The sequence below is a fragment of the Idiotropiscis lumnitzeri genome, unplaced genomic scaffold (genome assembly GCF_059441095.1).
Source record: "Idiotropiscis lumnitzeri isolate Australia: NSW breed Sydney's pygmy pipehorse unplaced genomic scaffold, RoL_Ilum_1.0 HiC_scaffold_213, whole genome shotgun sequence".
In the NCBI taxonomy this organism is placed as follows: domain Eukaryota; kingdom Metazoa; phylum Chordata; class Actinopteri; order Syngnathiformes; family Syngnathidae; genus Idiotropiscis; species Idiotropiscis lumnitzeri.
In genome coordinates, this window is record NW_028283751.1 from 81,603 (window position 1) to 97,619 (window position 16,017).

A 16,017-nucleotide genomic window follows, 5' to 3' on the forward strand; every position below is an offset into this window, starting at 1 on the left:
AGAGTGTCACATGATGGTGTCTTGTGACCCGTCTTTATCAGCTGATGTTCCATGAGGGCGTGACTTACCTGTCACAAGAATGAAGGCAAGTCACACCCCCCGCTGTCCGTTCACTCCGCCAAGATGCTGCTCTAGGTGGTAGAGAGGATGAAGGCTCCCTTGTCTCTGTTCATGGTTTTTATGCCTCGCTTGCAGATCTCAATGGCCTCTCTGATCCAGCGCTGTTGTTTGTTCTCTTCGGTGCGGATGACCCTGCCCTTCTCCCGGTCCATGATGTGGTTTTCCCTTTTGCAGTGGTCAGTGATTGCTGATTTGTAATGTTCATGTTGTGCTTGTTCTTTTCCTGCTCTGATTTTTCATTTTTTTGACAGGTAAGTCACACCCTCATGGAACATCAGCTGATAAAGACGGGTCTCAAGACACCATCATGCGACACTCTGAAGAAGGCGAAAGACTCGCCGAAACATGTCAGGTAAAAAATTAACCTAAAACATAATTGTCTGCTTTTAATGAATCAGTCAAATATCAATAATAAGAAGACAAAATGAACCTAATACAAATAAATGAATGCTTAATAACTCCCCTGCACATGCTCCTAAAAATCCAAACCTTCACCTGTAAATAAAACGTCCCGACCTGAAGACATCTTAATGTTATTATTTTGTTATACACACAGCGCCGCCAAGTGGAATCAAAAATGTGTTTTTATTTTAATTTTCACATCCTGCACGGTGCCCTTTTGACAAATCCGACTGAAAATTAGTCAGAAAAGACTCAAGACAATGATCTTACTCTCTGCCGAATTTTGTGACGTTTTGGCAAAAGGCGTGGCTATTACGGTGCTGAAAAGTCAGATTGTACTCTGTGGCAACAAAAGCTCCGGCAACATGACTCAGATGATCCTATCTTCTCGAAGTCGTACACATTTGAGGATACTTCAGCCCTGAAGACATCTACCAACTTATTTTTCATCGTAGTAGTACCGCCACAGAGATAATAGAATTACGCTTTTTTAAATTTTGATGACGTCATAGCCCCGCCTACAGAATTACGCTTTTGTCTCGTTGTCCCCGCCTACAGAATTACGCTTTTGTCCAAAATGGCCGCTATCCCCGCCCCTGTGTTAAAACTATCCAATCTCCAGCCACCTATTTCAAAATATTTACATATTCCCTGCCCCTTGAAGGTTTAATACCACGCCTACAGAATTACGCTTTTGTCGAAGTGGGCCCCGCCTACAGAATTACGCTTTTTGTCATTGTGATGACGTTGTATGTGTGTGTGTGTGTGTGTGGGCCAAGGGCCCCGCCTACAGAATTACGCTTTTTGTCTCGTTGTGATGACGTTGTGTGTGTGATTGGGCGGGGGGCTTGGCCCCCCCCCTCCCAAACTGTATGCTTCTTATGTTAAAAACAATGTGTTCCCTGCGTGCGTGCGTCCCCAACCCAAACTGTACTTATGTTATTCATATTTTAATATCTGAAGTATATAAAGCATCCAATGAAATGAGCTATATCTAATTAAATAAAATTAAATTAAACGAGTGAAATAATATGAGTTGAGAAGAGCAGGCGTTGTTTTTACCTTTGAATAAGATGTTTATTCGGTGGATATAGGTCATCCATATTTAAATATCTGAAGTATATAAAGCATCCAATGAAATGAGCTATATCTAATTAAATAATGTAGATGTATAAAATTAAATTAAACGAGTGAAATAATACGAGTTGAGAAGAGCAGGCGTTGTTATTACCTTTGAATAATATGTTTATTCGGTTGATATTTGCCCTTTTTGCAAACATGTCTGGACATATTCCCAGCGACATAAGTTTAAACATGGTATTGTGCAGGCTTGGGGGTTTGTCCGGGCAAGACGCCGGACAACCCTCCAAGCCTGCAGCAGCCTCAAGGTGTTTCAAAAGATAGTGAGTGGCGACATCCTGTCGATCGATGGGCAGCCGTGGGCATCCGGGCGACCACCCTCCTCCTTCTTACCTTTTTGTAAAATCTGCCGAGTCATGTTTACTTGTTCTGATTACGAACATAAGGTGTTTGAAACGATAGTGAGTAGCTCACGACATTACTTCTCAAGGTGTTTGAAAACATAGCTCAATATTGCCATCTAGTGCCTTAAGGGTAATATAGCAGAAGCCTCAATTTCACTCTGAATAATCAAAGTATGAAACGTTTAATGTTTAAAGGTAATATAACAGGAACATGTACTTACCTAGTGAAACGTTTATATATTAAATTGAATAAAAGTTTTCCTTTTCAAGGGATTGACAAAAAATAATCTGTAATAAGGAGGTCCTGAATTGTATGGAATTATGTACCTAGTGAAACGTTTATATAAATATAACAGGAACATGTACTTACCTAGTGAAACGTTTATATATTAAATTGAACAAAAGTTTTCCTTTTCAAGGGATTGACAAAAAAATAATCTGTAATAAGGAGGTCCTGAAATGTATGGAATTATAGAAATAGAAATAGAAATAGAAATCCCTTTATTGTCATTGTACTCAAGTGTGCAACGAGATTAGAGGGCTCCCCTCTCCAGTGCAATACAACAATAATACAGACAAATATATAAATTAGATAAATAAATAAATAAGACAGTGCAATGGAATTTAGTACTGAATAGGGCACAAAGAAACACAGCACATCACAATTATGTACCTAGTGAAAAGTTTATATATTAAATTGAAAAAAAAATTTCCTTTTCAAGGAGTTCCTGAAATGTATGGAGTTGTGCATAAACCAGCAGGTTTTATCAGATCACGAGATTATTTGTTCAACTTCCCGCTGAACCGAAAAAGACTAATCCCTCAGGTGTTTCAAAAAGATAGCGACTCGCTCACGAGTTTCTTTTCGGGTTGGAGGGTTAAATAGATGGTTGTGTTTGACCAGAGACAGAAATTTTCTCAAACTCTGATGAGGACGTCTAGAGCGAGCGCTGGAAAAGCTTAACATTGGATCGTAAGGATAACACTTTGATCTTTGAGGACGTCGTGAACAAACGAAGGAGTGCCTAACAATGGAGCGTAAGTAAATACTTATAATTTCATCTATTTTTAACAATGCTTGTTTGCTAAACAATATTGTTTAAACCATACCTTTATATATACTCAGAAATGCTGTTTTACAGAGGATCATCTGAATGATCAACGTAGATCAGCCTGTAAGTCTAATGTTATTATATTTATGATTCAAAAGTTCTTATAAACTGACTCGATGTCTTATCTATTTTATGACAGACACACAGACACACCAATCCGCTTTCACGCAAGTAACTGTGAAACTTGAAACACCACCAGAACAAGGTGAATATAGTTGCAAACAGATTTAAAATACCCCTAGACCGCTATCCCACACTCTCTCTCTCTCTCTCTGTTCCAGCGACATCCGGAAGTACAACAGTGCGCTTCCGGGTGAATACGTCTTTCCCGTCGAATACGCCGGAGGAGGACACAAACATTTTCCAACTTTTTTGTAAGTGTCTAAAGTCTCATAATATATAAATAGATTCTTAATGTTTATAACATATCTGTTCGGTTGTGTGTGAACAAGGGCAGAGATGTTTTGAATGTGTGCACGAGAGCGTTTTTCAAAAAATCGTATGCGACCACATGTAACGTGTAACACGTGTTTGATAACGGATACTCGCTACATTTGTTTGGCTTGGTGTAGCGGTAGCCGCTGCCGTAAGCTAAGCTTCCAATGTGTTGCTAACCAGATGCTATGTTGCTGCTGTGTATGACCTGTTGTAGGCATTTGCTATGTGTTCCGAGGCGTTATCGTCTTTGAGATGTAGCTATATATTGTGTAACGATATGTTTGATAGCTGTTGTTGGTGACATGTGTTCCGAGTTATTGCCGTAATGCTAAGCTTCCAATGTGTTGCTAACCAGATGCTATGTTGCTGCTGTGTATGACCTGTAGTCGGCATTTGCTATGTGTTCCGAGGCGTTATCGTCTTTGAGATGTAGCTATATATTGTGTAACGATATGTTTGATAGCTGTTGTTGGTGACATGTGTTCCGAGTTATTGCCGTATGCTAAGCTTCCAATGTGTTGCTAACCAGATGCTATGTTGCTGTTGTGTATGACCTGTAGTCGGCATTTGCTATGTGTTCCGAGGCGTTATCGTCTTTGAGATGTAGCTATATATTGTGTAACGATATGTTTGATAGCTGTTGTTGGTGACATGTGTTCCGAGTTATTGCCGTATGCTAAGCTTCCAATGTGTTGCTAACCAGATGATATGTTGCTGTTGTGTATGACCTGTAGTCGGCATTTGCTATGTGTTCCGAGGCGTTATCGTCTTTGAGATGTAGCTATATATTGTGTAACGATATGTGGACTATGGTTAGCGGATGGTCATCTTGTAAGGGCTTATGGAAGCATCTTGTGTTTACCGATCGGCCTTCTTCGAAGGATCTTGAATGTGTTATTAGACTTGTCCTATTTGAAGTGTAGCTATATAATGTGTAGCTATATAAACGGTTTTTTGAGATAATAATTATATTATTGATTTGATTAATCGTTTAACTATTAATACAATTTTTATTTACATTTAATGAAGTATTTATTTTTTAAATATTTTTAAATTTTCTAATTTAGTATGTCTTTTAATTAACAGTTTTGATTATTTTTCAACTTTTTAAATTTTTTTATTTTTCCACCGTAATAACTTTTAATCATGTAAAAATTTTTATTTTTTTAAATTTATTATTAAGTTTCTATTTATATTTTTTTCCTGTTTTGAGATGATTGAAGATCTTACATATTTCTCGTGTGTCATATCTAGCACGTTATAGGGAGGGAGGTGTCAATGAGAACCCATCAGAGGGCCGTCGCATGGAAGGAGGCGCCAACGAGAATCCATCAGAGGGCCGTCGCATGGAAGGAGGCTCCAACGGGAACCCATCAAGGGCACGTCACATGGAAGAAGGTGCCATCGGTAATCCAGGATCAACCACATCGTCTCGTCGAAATGAGCAACCAATCAGACCTAGAAGTCCTATCCCAGGTAATGAGCGAGTCAGGCTTCAGAGAGAACGTCATGAGGTTCTAACAGAAGTTCTACGTACTTACAACAAACTGGTAGATCTGGCTGAGAAGCTCACAAATCCATGGTGATGTTGTATTTTCATTTTTATCTCTTGTAACATTTCTCTGATATATAATCCGTGTGTGTTTGTTATTGTGTAGTATACCATATACATTTCCACTAGATTACAGAAATCATTGCTTTTGTTTATGGTGTCAGACGCTAGTACAAGCATACCTAACGATCCATTCGCGGCGATAAGACAAATCGGCGATTTATAATCCTTTAGACCTAACAGACCCAAAACAGCGATATGGCGAACGATAATACACAACTGCTCGATCTAACAAGACACACATCAAATGATCAAACACAACCTCTAGACCTAACAATACTAGCATTAAACGGTCAAATACACACACAATCACAACCGCTTGATTTAACAACAGATGATCGCATACACACGCAATCACAACCGCTCGATCTAACAATATTCGCGTTAAACGATCAAATACAAACATCAGAAAGGGACCAGATACACACGCAATCACAACCACTAGACCTAGCATTACTCACATCAAACAATAATGGACAAACAGCGGATGTTCATTTATCAGTCCCCTCATTAAATCAGCCGGGGGGAACACAGACATCAGATGGTCATATACCCCCAAACGATCGCGTACAAACGCTACCTATCGAACTAACATTATTAAACTCAGTTCTTGATTTACCAAGCGCGCAGAACACATCAAATGAACACGAACCAATGACAACTGATGATGTTGATTTCACAAACGCACCTGCCACGCCAGATGAGGACAACTCGCAGCCTGAGGATGTCACAAATGCACCTGCGTCGTCAGATGAAATCACAAACGCCCTATCCACATCAGATGAAATCACAAAAGCACCGGCCGATCCAAATGAAATCACAAACGCCCTATCCACATCAGATGAAATCACAAAAGCACCGGCCGATCCAAATGAACATGAACCCATGCAGATTGCTGAATTCACAAACGCACCAGCCACATCAAACGGTCAAACTCAAACTTCAGGTGACCATTTAAACAACCAATCGTTAGAGGATTCAGTTGAACAGAGAGGTGGACATCGGGTAATCATACGAGATCGTTTCAATAATACAGAACTCAGGATCCCGTTAAACATACCAGAACCCGTTGATAACACTGATTTTCCAGCATTTTACACCGCTATCATGGGCTCGATAAATGAACAGATGGATCACGCATTATCGAACGTATTGCCTGGGGATATGGTTCAATTGGAAGTGGTGGGGGAAAATGTAAATATACATGAGACGGTTCGCATGTCAGACGACCCCGACGTATGTGAAAACGCTGTTCAAAATCTGCTCGATCGACTCGTACAGTCTAACGCACAAGTCCTGTTTGATAGACAACTAGAGTTTGTCATCCAAATTGTAAGTGATATTCGCGGAGGTATGGGTCAAAAACGTCGAATAGGCAGTCTTTTGGATCATGAAATACTTGTTAAAAAAAGAAAGCATTTACTGGTGCCGAACAATCCGGGTGATACACAACTATGCTTTGCTACATCGTTAGCGCTTTTAATGGATAACTCATTGACGGAGCAAGAGATCTATCGACAAGCACTCGAGTATCAAAGAGCTGTTGGGATGGATGAGACGACCCCTGTTGGATTTAATGATATCAATAAATTCGAGACGCTTTTGGGTCGTAAGATTGTGGTTCTATATAGAAAAGAAGGAGAGTTTGGACCATTGATTCATTTCGAGACAGAATACCCCAAAACTGCAGATCCCTTGGTGATGTTTTTACAAAATCAACACTTTTACGGCGTGAAAAGTCCAGTTGGTTTGATGGGATGTAGTTATTTCTGTTGTTATTGTTACAAGGGTTACAATAATAAGAATCTACATCAATGCCCCGGACATTGTCATGTTTGCATAGACCCGACCTGTAAAACTCGGCCTCTGAAACCCATCCTTTGCAAGGGCTGTAATAAATCATGTCGAAACGCTGTCTGCTATGCCAAGCATCAAATAACCGGTGGAAAAGTTGGCAGCTTTTGCGATAGATACAAAAAATGTCCAGTTGTATGACATCGATTACTTCGGTTTCATCAAATCAGACACCGCGATGATTCAATACAGCGACAAAAAGAACATTCTTTCACGACCCTCCGACACCTCAAACATCTTTGTGGCTTGCTTTACAACAGCCCATGCAAGATTGTTCATGTACAGATTTTTGGAGCAGTTACAAGACAGGGTTCTATACACTGACACAGACAGCCTCATCTACGTGGTCAGGGATGGGGAAACGGCTCTAAAACTAGGCCAGTATCTCGGTGATCTGACTGATGAATTGGACGGTGACAGCATTCAGGAATTTGTTTCGGCCGGTCCTAAAAGCTATGCCTATCAAACTCGAGATACTAAAAAAACGGTGATGAAGGTTAAAGGTATCACACAGACGCACGAAAGCGGTCTAAACATCAACTTTGACAGTGTCAAAGACTTAGTGGAGGGATACATATCCAGCACGACGCATGGCAACGAACCCGACACGCACTCGCTTAAGACACCACAACACAGCATCGTCCGTGATAAAAAAGGGTTTCGCGTCAGAAATACTTCATTCGTCAAAAAGTTTAGGGTGGTCTACGACAAACGAAGACTTTTGCCGGACGGACGTAGTGTGCCTTTTGGTTATTAAGGGGAAAATGGAATTATCACAGGTCGAATTCGATCCGCGTCTCCAAGTGCCTTTTTCATGTTTGATCTCAGGGCCTAGCGGTTGTGGGAAAACATATTTTGTGAAACGTGTTTTGGAAGACTGTCAACATGTTATGAGAAATGTACCTGACAATATTGTATGGATTTATACCTCATATCAACCCTTGTACAACCAATTACAAAAGTTGATTAAAAACATAAAATTCCTAAAAGGTCTCCCAGAATCTTTTGATGACGAAGCCTTGTTCCCGTTACACCAGACTCATCTAATCATCCTTGATGATCTGATCTTCCAAGCATCGGACCATCCTGAAGTGGTGAAAATCTTTACCCAATATAGGCATCATAGAAATATGAGCGTCATATTGTTAACTCAGAATGTATTCCACCAAGGTAAATACAGTCGTACTATTAGTCTAAATAGTAATTACATGGTCTTGTTCAAAAATCCTCGGGATAAATTACAAACCAGTATTTTGGCTAATCAGATATTCCCTACGAAGAAAAATTATTTTTTAGAAAGTTTTGAAGATGCCACCAAAGACGCTCATGGGTATTTATTGGTGGATTTAACACCCACATGTCCAGAACAATACCGTTTGAGAACGGGTGTACTTCCTGATCAGTGGCCTACCGTCTACATTTCCAAAAATTGACATGTCCAAGCTTTTAAAAACAAACGCTCCGCAACTCAGGAACCTGTTTCAAGCCACGGCTAAGAGACGTAAAGACATACTAACCAGAGGTCCACCTTCTTTGATCAAGGTCCTCTGTGAAATTGCTTTCAATCTATTAAAGGGTCATATACCGCTTTCACCTTCACAGTTTAAGAAATTAAAAAAACAAAAGAAAATTATTAGACTATTGGCACGTAAAAAAACAAGTCTTAAGAAAAAACGCGCCTTTTTGACTCAAAGGGGTGGATTTATTCTTCCTCTGTTGGGAACAGTTGTACCCTTCCTAGGTAATCTTTTGGGTGGGTTAATCAACAAAAACTAGCCATCATGAGTTTGAAAACAGCCCAGAAAATGTTTCTTCTCACACCACAACAACTGGAACGTCTGAAAAAACCCGAACCTACCATCAGACAAACTGCCGAACAGGACATGGATGTGAAGATGAAGGCAGTTTTGGAAGATCAATCCTTGTCCCCTCATGAAAAAATAACAAGGTATCAGTCTTTACTTCATCGTTATTTAAGCCTTCTCAAACAAGGTGAAAAGGAAGAACGACCTCTGACCGTGTCTCTAACCCCTGAGGTTTTGAACCCTTCAAAGATTTCGAATGTTGAGGTACAAGACAAAATGGTGGGGAATGAAATCGAACCCTGGTTCGATATTCTGCATAACATTCCAACGCGTTATCGGAAAAACGCAGACTATGTTTTGAGAAAACTTAAGGATGCTGATAGAAGCTGGACCCCTCGTCATGAATTCATGTTTCAAGATAAGCCTATAAAAGGATCTCACATGACCGATTTACTCAGGCAGATTACTTTGACGAGTAAAAACATCGCGACTCGAACCCCTAGAGGCTGGAAGGAGTTTCTTCACACTCTACACGAACTCAATATTCCGGAGACCACCATCGTCAACCCTCACGCCCGTGACGAATTCAGACGGTTGAAACTCCGAGGTTCGTTAAGCTCTGATGATGACACAAACAAGAGGACATCCATTAGGAAGAAGAAAAAAACTAATAGAAAAAGACCCGCCCCTGTAAAGTGGGTGGGGTATTCCTCTTCATAAGTTTTAATGAAAAATCTAAAACCTTTGTATGTTTATACATGTGTTTTTATTCAATAAAATACATTTTAAATGATTACAGACAATGACAGGTTTGAAATTTTTTAAAAGAACACGCCGCTTGACCGGCACATGTCTTTTCCGCACAGGTTTGATAATGCTTTACAAAACTAGTTACCATGGCATCATTCTTTAACACATCATCCTTATAGCATGTTAACACATCCTGATAACTCAAACCACAGCCTCTATGTGTTAAATAATAGACGCAATGTTGACCACAGGTGATTGATAGCTCGTGTTGTAGACGTCTGTTATGATACAAAATACGATCGGAATGTTTTTTCAAAAAAGAGTTAATGTTTTGCGGATAATATTGAAATTCAGGAGGAAATCCAAAAGCGTCAAAAAAAGTACTGGTTCCATCTTTTTCCAACGTCAGAGCCAGCCAGTGTTCACCGGGTAAGTGTCGAGGATGTGTGTTGACGATGTAGAAGATTGGGGGGTTAGGCTGCAGCGAATTTATTTCATCCGAAGCGTAAACACCTCCAAATAAACGCCCTTGTAGACGTTTCATGAGTTGCTCCAGCTCTTTCCCGTTCATCAGTAATAATCCACTAATACCTGTCGTTTTGAATTTATTTCCAGGATGGAATCGTAGCAGGCGTATACAATAAGTGTGGTTGTGTGAGGGAGTGGGAGTCTAAATCTCATTTCTAACCTCAAACTTCCGCTGGAGACAGGTGCGAGAGCTCCTGAATCATCGTTGGGGTTTAAGTTAAAAACATACAGCGCATATCCACCGGAAAAATCCTCCCTGTTGATGCAAAGAGGTAAATCTTTCAAATGTCTTCCTGTCGATGTAAACAGGTTATGAAATTCTCGAACGGCGTTTCCTGCATTAAATTGGGGCTGGAAAGCTTTGGCTGGTATCTGTCTCCCCTCTTGGCAGAGCGCTAAATATTCCAAATGATGATGAGCGAAATTAAAGGGATTCAAATCTTTTCTGCCCACAAAGGCGTTGTGATTTACAAGACCTAACACCACATATCGAGGTGTATGACCGAGGAAAAGATTATCTTGTTGACAGGTTCTGGAATGTTGCGGGATGGAATAAGTTTTCACATTAATTCTTGATAACGGATACAAAGCATTTTCTTTGTTGAGAGCCGCAGCATGACCGATAGAGATGGCTGGTGAAACGGCGACTCTTTTCACAAAGAGGGAAGCGCCCACGATTTTCAGATGGTAGTTCACATCGGGAGGGCTCATAAAACAAAATTGGTCGTTGGCTTTGATGAGTTTCACTCGTAGATCCACGTTATTGAGAAGATGTCTCTCACAAAAAAATATGTCGGCGTGTAGAGGTCCTATCACGGTGAATGTTCGGGAACCCAACACATATTCTGCTCTGCGCAGTAATCCTTTGTTAACAGCATCCCCCGTTAAGACTGTTGAATCCATATGCCCTGATGTATCTTTGTAAAACATAGCCGCTGTGAATTGGCTTCTTAGAGAGGCTTCTGAAAAGTTTAACAACGTCTCTATCATAGCTCTGTATGGATGGGTTGCGCTAGATTGCGAGATCAACCTGTCGCCTAATGTTACATCCACTTGTGAGAAGATTGTATTCAAAGGATAATTAATAATACCGACTCGTTGATCTGTGGGTAAAATGCTACCATCTCTGTTGAGTACCCTCAGGTGCAGCTGAAGCAGGGTGTCTGAGAGGTCGAGATATTTGGATCCTTCTCCAGGTATGAAAAACTCCACAGGACCATCATCGGTGAGAGCCGAGATAGGTAACATTTCCACATATTGACTTTGTTCGATTGATAGTTGTGTCATGGGTGGACTAAATAAATCCAGTTCAGTTAGGGTGCACTCTGCTGACTTGTGATGCAAAAGAGCCATGATGAATAACCCTAATGGTCAATTTTGGTTAAGAGAAAATATCCCCGGTGTTTCTTCGCCGTCTCCTTTTCTTGACTGATTTCTTCTTGGACACGCGTTTGCGTTTTTTAGGCTCTCTCAACCTTTGTCCGATGGGTCTTTTTGCAGGTCTTCGTGCCAGAACCATTAAACCCGAACCTTCTTGAGGCTCCGCCTTACGGTTTATTCGTTCTAACACCCGACCGGCTACATCTGTTGCAATGTTTTTCGCAGCCGTTTGCAGGTGAGGTCTGGCAACGCTGAACCCTCTTTTGATTAATGGACTCACAAAACGAAATAATTTGGCAAAGATTGAACCCAATCCACGCCCATATTGGACCGGTAATCCATGAAAACCTGATAACGACCCACCCGCTTGGTTTTCGTAATAATCGACAAAACGGTAAAGATCATGATGCGTATCCAATACAACCATTTTTCTATCTGGGTCTAAAGTGCAGAGTAGCGATAACTTTACCGCGTGTAAATCCCACGGGTTGATTCTGATCCGTCTTAACTTCGATTCTTATATCCTCAATATGCTTCCTACTAACAGGCATGTAATAAAGAGGATTAAAGGCTTTAAATACAATGTCACCGTGATTATCATCGATGGGTATCGTTCTCAAGAGCGGAGCGAAAGCTTCACCCACAGCCTGATGATACACCACGTCTGTATAAACATATAGATGGTACATCCCCGCTTTTATATCCGCAGGATGTTGGCTCGCTGTCCACTGGGGTCCGCAGGTAACCCATTCATCGGGTAACGCCCCAAAAATGTAGGCTAACGCGGGACGAAAGCGTATCTTGTAATGACCATTCCCTGCCCAGAAAAATCTCTCCTTTAAATAATGGTATACAACATGGATTTCCGGATGGATCTTTTTGAGGAGCGCTTCCACATCTTGTCCTATTTTCTTAATATTATCGTAGTACCCAGCCGACAGGCTTAAGGATTTGATGGTGAATTTGTTTTCATCATAGTAAAGAGGTGCCAAAGCACCTGGTGTTGGTTCACCGTTTTCCCATGCATCTACATAGTCAAAAGATGCTTGATCTTCAGGCACGTTGAACCATGTATGGGGGTAGGATATTTCACTCAGAGCTACTTCCCAATTACCTTCGAGATCGATATGATGAGCCAGATTCACTCTGTATTCAGCTATCGTATTGTCTACATACACATCAGAACTTGCATTGGAGGGTAAGGTGACGTAAAACCCCCCTTCAAGATTCGGATCCATGTTGGTAAATGTCGAGATTCGTTGTAAAGCTTCTTATTTATACGTCGACGACTTGTGTAGCGGGGACCCAACTGTCATATTTCACAGGCCAGCCCTTCCAACGTATGAGAAACTGTTTCTGTCCGCCGACTTTACGCCGTTTGATAATCTTCTCCACTTGAAAGATTTGATCCTTGGATATCGTGACTTTCTGGAGCTCGTGTGCATAAAAAGTTCCTTGCACTATTTCACCGTCGTAGTCTTTAAGCTTGTAAACAGGTGGAAAACGCGGTACACACTCCGCTATCGTAAATAACTCGTCTGTAAAACTCTGTTCATATTTCTTGTCAAACACACCTCGCACTTTTGATATTCTAACGAGATCTCCTTGTTTAAATATCATTTTTATTCTATCACTACCCCCAGAGGGTATGTTGCCGTACAAGTTTTGGAAGACAAGCCATGTGTTATCTGGTGTGACTTGGTTAGGTTTCATTTTTATACTTGTATGATAACTTTCATTGTAACTATCGATTAAATCTTGTAATACGTCGATATAACGACGTGTGTTGTTGGCGGTGAAATATCGCCACATTCGAGTTTTTAAAGTTCGATTAAACCTTTCGACCACCGAGGCTTTCAAATCACTGGCTGTTGCAAAATGATTAATATTGTGTTTTTTCATCAACCTCTGAAATTGCGTGTTGAAGAACTCCTTCCCCTTGTCTGTTTGTAACTTTTTAGGGATGCCGCTAAAGGATAAGACCGACTCAAAGGCTCGAACAACTTCTGGCCCCGTCTTGTTCATCAGCACACGGGCATACGCTCGTTTTGAGAACACATCGATGATTGTGAGTAGGTATTTAAAACCATCGTTGTACTCGGTCAGAGCTTGCATATCACATAGATCGGCTTGGAATTGATTCATAGGACTGGACACAAAAACTCTGTTCCTAGGGAAATGAATTCGTGCTGGTTTGTGCAAGGTGTATGCATCTTGCGAAGATAAAAAATCCTTGACTTTATGACGCGTCACTTTTTGACCCATTTTCTCCGACGCAGCTAAATGAAGGCGTTCTACACCTCCAAAGCTGGCTGGATGAGCGGGGTCGTAGTACAGTTTTTTCAACCACCGCTTAACGCTCATGACGGTTTATGATTTAGTGACAAACATCACATCGCTATTTATCTAAACACACAGACAGACACAAAAGCATCTTTTTAAAAACATCCATTTTTATTGAAAGAAGGTTAAGTATGGTTACACGTGATAAGGATTCTCTAAGATGTAAAAAGTCTATAGGTCAGGGTTAAAACAGATGGATTAACTTTTGATTCTAACAGGTCTTCAAACAGCTTCAATTCGTGCGCGAGATCCACAGGTTGTTGATGACGGAGACGGTATCTTATCACATCGTTAAACAGCGTGAGTATGGTAAGTACATGTCCTACACTTATCGCATTTTCCCAATTTTCCAAAATATTTTGAAACGTGTCGATCAATCCCGAGCGACTCAAAAATATGACATGTTGCACAAACAATTCCCAAGGCTCCTGAAAAATTGTTAAAGACATGGCACGCACTTTTTGCATAAACAATAAAAAATTTTCAATGAAAGGGTCTTTATCATCGGGGTTATATGTAATTGCTCTATTTATTATATCTGCCCACCCTTGGCTTCTATAGCCAAAAAACGATAATTTTCTGAAGACATTACCCATTTTTTATTCAAAGTTAATATTTTCTATAAGATATTCTTCGAAAGTATCAAGTTGATCACGATATATCATAAAACATATGGGCTCATCCGCTTTAAGGCGGTCCGGTAAGTCCTTTACGAGTGCTAAATCCACCATTAAGATCTCTGCAATTCGCTTGACTGTTTCTTTATCCGCTTTTACAGAACACAAATCCAACAAGTAGTGAATACATGGTAAAAACTTTTTACCGCAAAGGATGGGCATGATGCGGTCATAGTGCAGTCTTAGATAATAACAATTGCATAGGTATCTATAGCTATGCAAACAACCCCTTTTTTTGTGATACTTTATCAAAAAACGTCTGACCATGTAAATAATAGCCGCCTTAACAACTAATACGACATCCATATCAATCCAACCCTTAGGAGGATTATCCCATGACATATGTTTTGCCTCATCTTCGGAAATAGGTGCTGGTCCGTGGTCAGGGTCGTTGACGGTCTGAACCTTGATCTCCGTGGTTTGTGGAGAATCAGCCTGGTCGGACCAACTGGACAGTTGTACCTTCTCGTTTTGTGAAGATTCGGCCGACGAGGTGGGGGTCATCGGAGGTGTCGACGACGGTGTCGGCGAAACGGGACGACTCCACCCTGAATACGTTGGCTCGCCGTTGTTGTACGAGGGTGCAACAGGTCTTGCTAAGATTCCTGGGCCCCCCATCCACAAGGAGTATGATGGCACAGTCTGGTCCTCGCCTGTTTTTGTAGAGGGTCCATCCTGGTCTACATTTGTAGAGGTCTCAACCTGTTCCATGTTTGTAGTTGTAAAGGTTTCCACAACATCCATATTCAGATCTTGATCGCATGTAGGTTCATCCACACCGCTATCTGTAATACAAAGATACCATGATTAAATATTAGAAAGCTATATAGTTAAAGATTAATTGCATCGTTTACCTGAAGAGATTTCTGCAATGTTGTTGTCAATATGATCAGGTGCGGCGATGGTTGTCACCCTTCGGGCCTTGCTGTTCACACCCAGATGACGTCTTGGTCTACACGTCTTCATTTCTTTCACGAGCTGGAAAAATTGTCTTGTCTGTGCAGAGCGTGACTTGGGCTTTACTTATACTGGTTTGAGACCGGGGGAGGGTTAAATGGCGTGGTTCGATTGGCCAAATGTAGCCAACAGATACATGTCCAGACAAGTAAACATGACTCGGCAGATTTTACAAAAAGGTAAGAAGGAGGAGGGTGGTCGCCCGGATGCCCACGGCTGCCCATCGATCGACAGGATGTCGCCACTCACTATCTTTTGAAACACCTTGAGGCTGCTGCAGGCTTGGAGGGTTGTCCGGCGTCTTGCCCGGACAAACCCCCAAGCCTGCACAATACCATGTTTAAACTTATGTCGCTGGGAATATGTCCAGACATGTTTGCAAAAAGGGCAAATATCAACCGAATAAACATATTATTCAAAGGTAATAACAACGCCTGCTCTTCTCAACTCGTATTATTTCACTCGTTTAATTTAATTTTATACATCTACATTATTTAATTAGATATAGCTCATTTCATTGGATGCTTTATATACTTCAGATATTTAAATATGGAT

General features: G+C 40.9%; 2 protein-coding genes across 6 annotated transcripts; one reads left to right on the forward strand and one right to left on the reverse strand.

The window, feature by feature from the left end:
* Window positions 1–2,798: 2,798 nt before the first annotated feature.
* On the forward strand, window positions 2,799–15,051 carry LOC148314818 (uncharacterized). 5 transcript variants are annotated; one of them, XM_088287608.1, is made up of 11 exons: window positions 2,799–3,044; window positions 3,149–3,181; window positions 3,258–3,323; window positions 3,400–3,492; window positions 4,811–5,032; window positions 10,288–10,377; window positions 11,240–11,301; window positions 11,606–11,720; window positions 13,447–13,553; window positions 14,047–14,137; window positions 14,874–15,051. In XM_088287608.1, exons 1-11 carry the CDS (start codon window positions 3,038–3,040, stop codon window positions 14,906–14,908), a joined length of 921 nt encoding a protein of 306 aa, XP_088143734.1. In that variant the 5' UTR covers window positions 2,799–3,037; the 3' UTR covers window positions 14,909–15,051. The 5 variants fall into 5 exon arrangements, 4 of the variants coding, with proteins under 4 accessions (XP_088143734.1, XP_088143735.1, XP_088143731.1 ...); XM_088287609.1 differs by lacking the exon at window positions 14,874–15,051 and having other exon boundaries at window positions 3,133–3,181; window positions 14,047–14,813; XM_088287605.1 differs by lacking the exon at window positions 14,874–15,051 and having other exon boundaries at window positions 14,047–14,813.
* Window positions 13,953–15,770, reverse strand: LOC148314819 (uncharacterized). The gene is made up of 2 exons (XM_088287610.1): window positions 15,360–15,770; window positions 13,953–15,290 (listed from the first exon to the last, which is right to left on the reverse strand). The coding sequence occupies exons 1-2, from the start codon at window positions 15,469–15,471 to the stop codon at window positions 14,428–14,430; spliced, it is 975 nt and encodes a 324-aa protein (XP_088143736.1). The 5' UTR covers window positions 15,472–15,770; the 3' UTR covers window positions 13,953–14,427.
* Between the last annotated feature and the right edge of the window lie 247 nt (window positions 15,771–16,017).

What these genes read in the sequence shown, in the direction of transcription:
- LOC148314818 (XM_088287605.1), top strand. An exon ending in TGAAACACCACCAGAACAAG is followed by an intron (nt 3,324 to 3,399) that starts GTGAATATAGTT and finishes TCTCTGTTCCAG; the next exon opens with CGACATCCGGAAGTACAACA. An exon ending in CTCCCTGTTGATGCAAAGAG is followed by an intron (nt 10,378 to 11,239) that starts GTAAATCTTTCA and finishes ATCTCTGTTGAG; the next exon opens with TACCCTCAGGTGCAGCTGAA.
- LOC148314819 (XM_088287610.1), bottom strand. Translation starts at nt 15,471, where the DNA reads ATGAAGACGTGTAGACCAAGACGTCATCTGGGTGTGAACAGCAAGGCC. An exon ending in CATTGCAGAAATCTCTTCAG is followed by an intron (nt 15,291 to 15,359) that starts GTAAACGATGCA and finishes TTTGTATTACAG; the next exon opens with ATAGCGGTGTGGATGAACCT.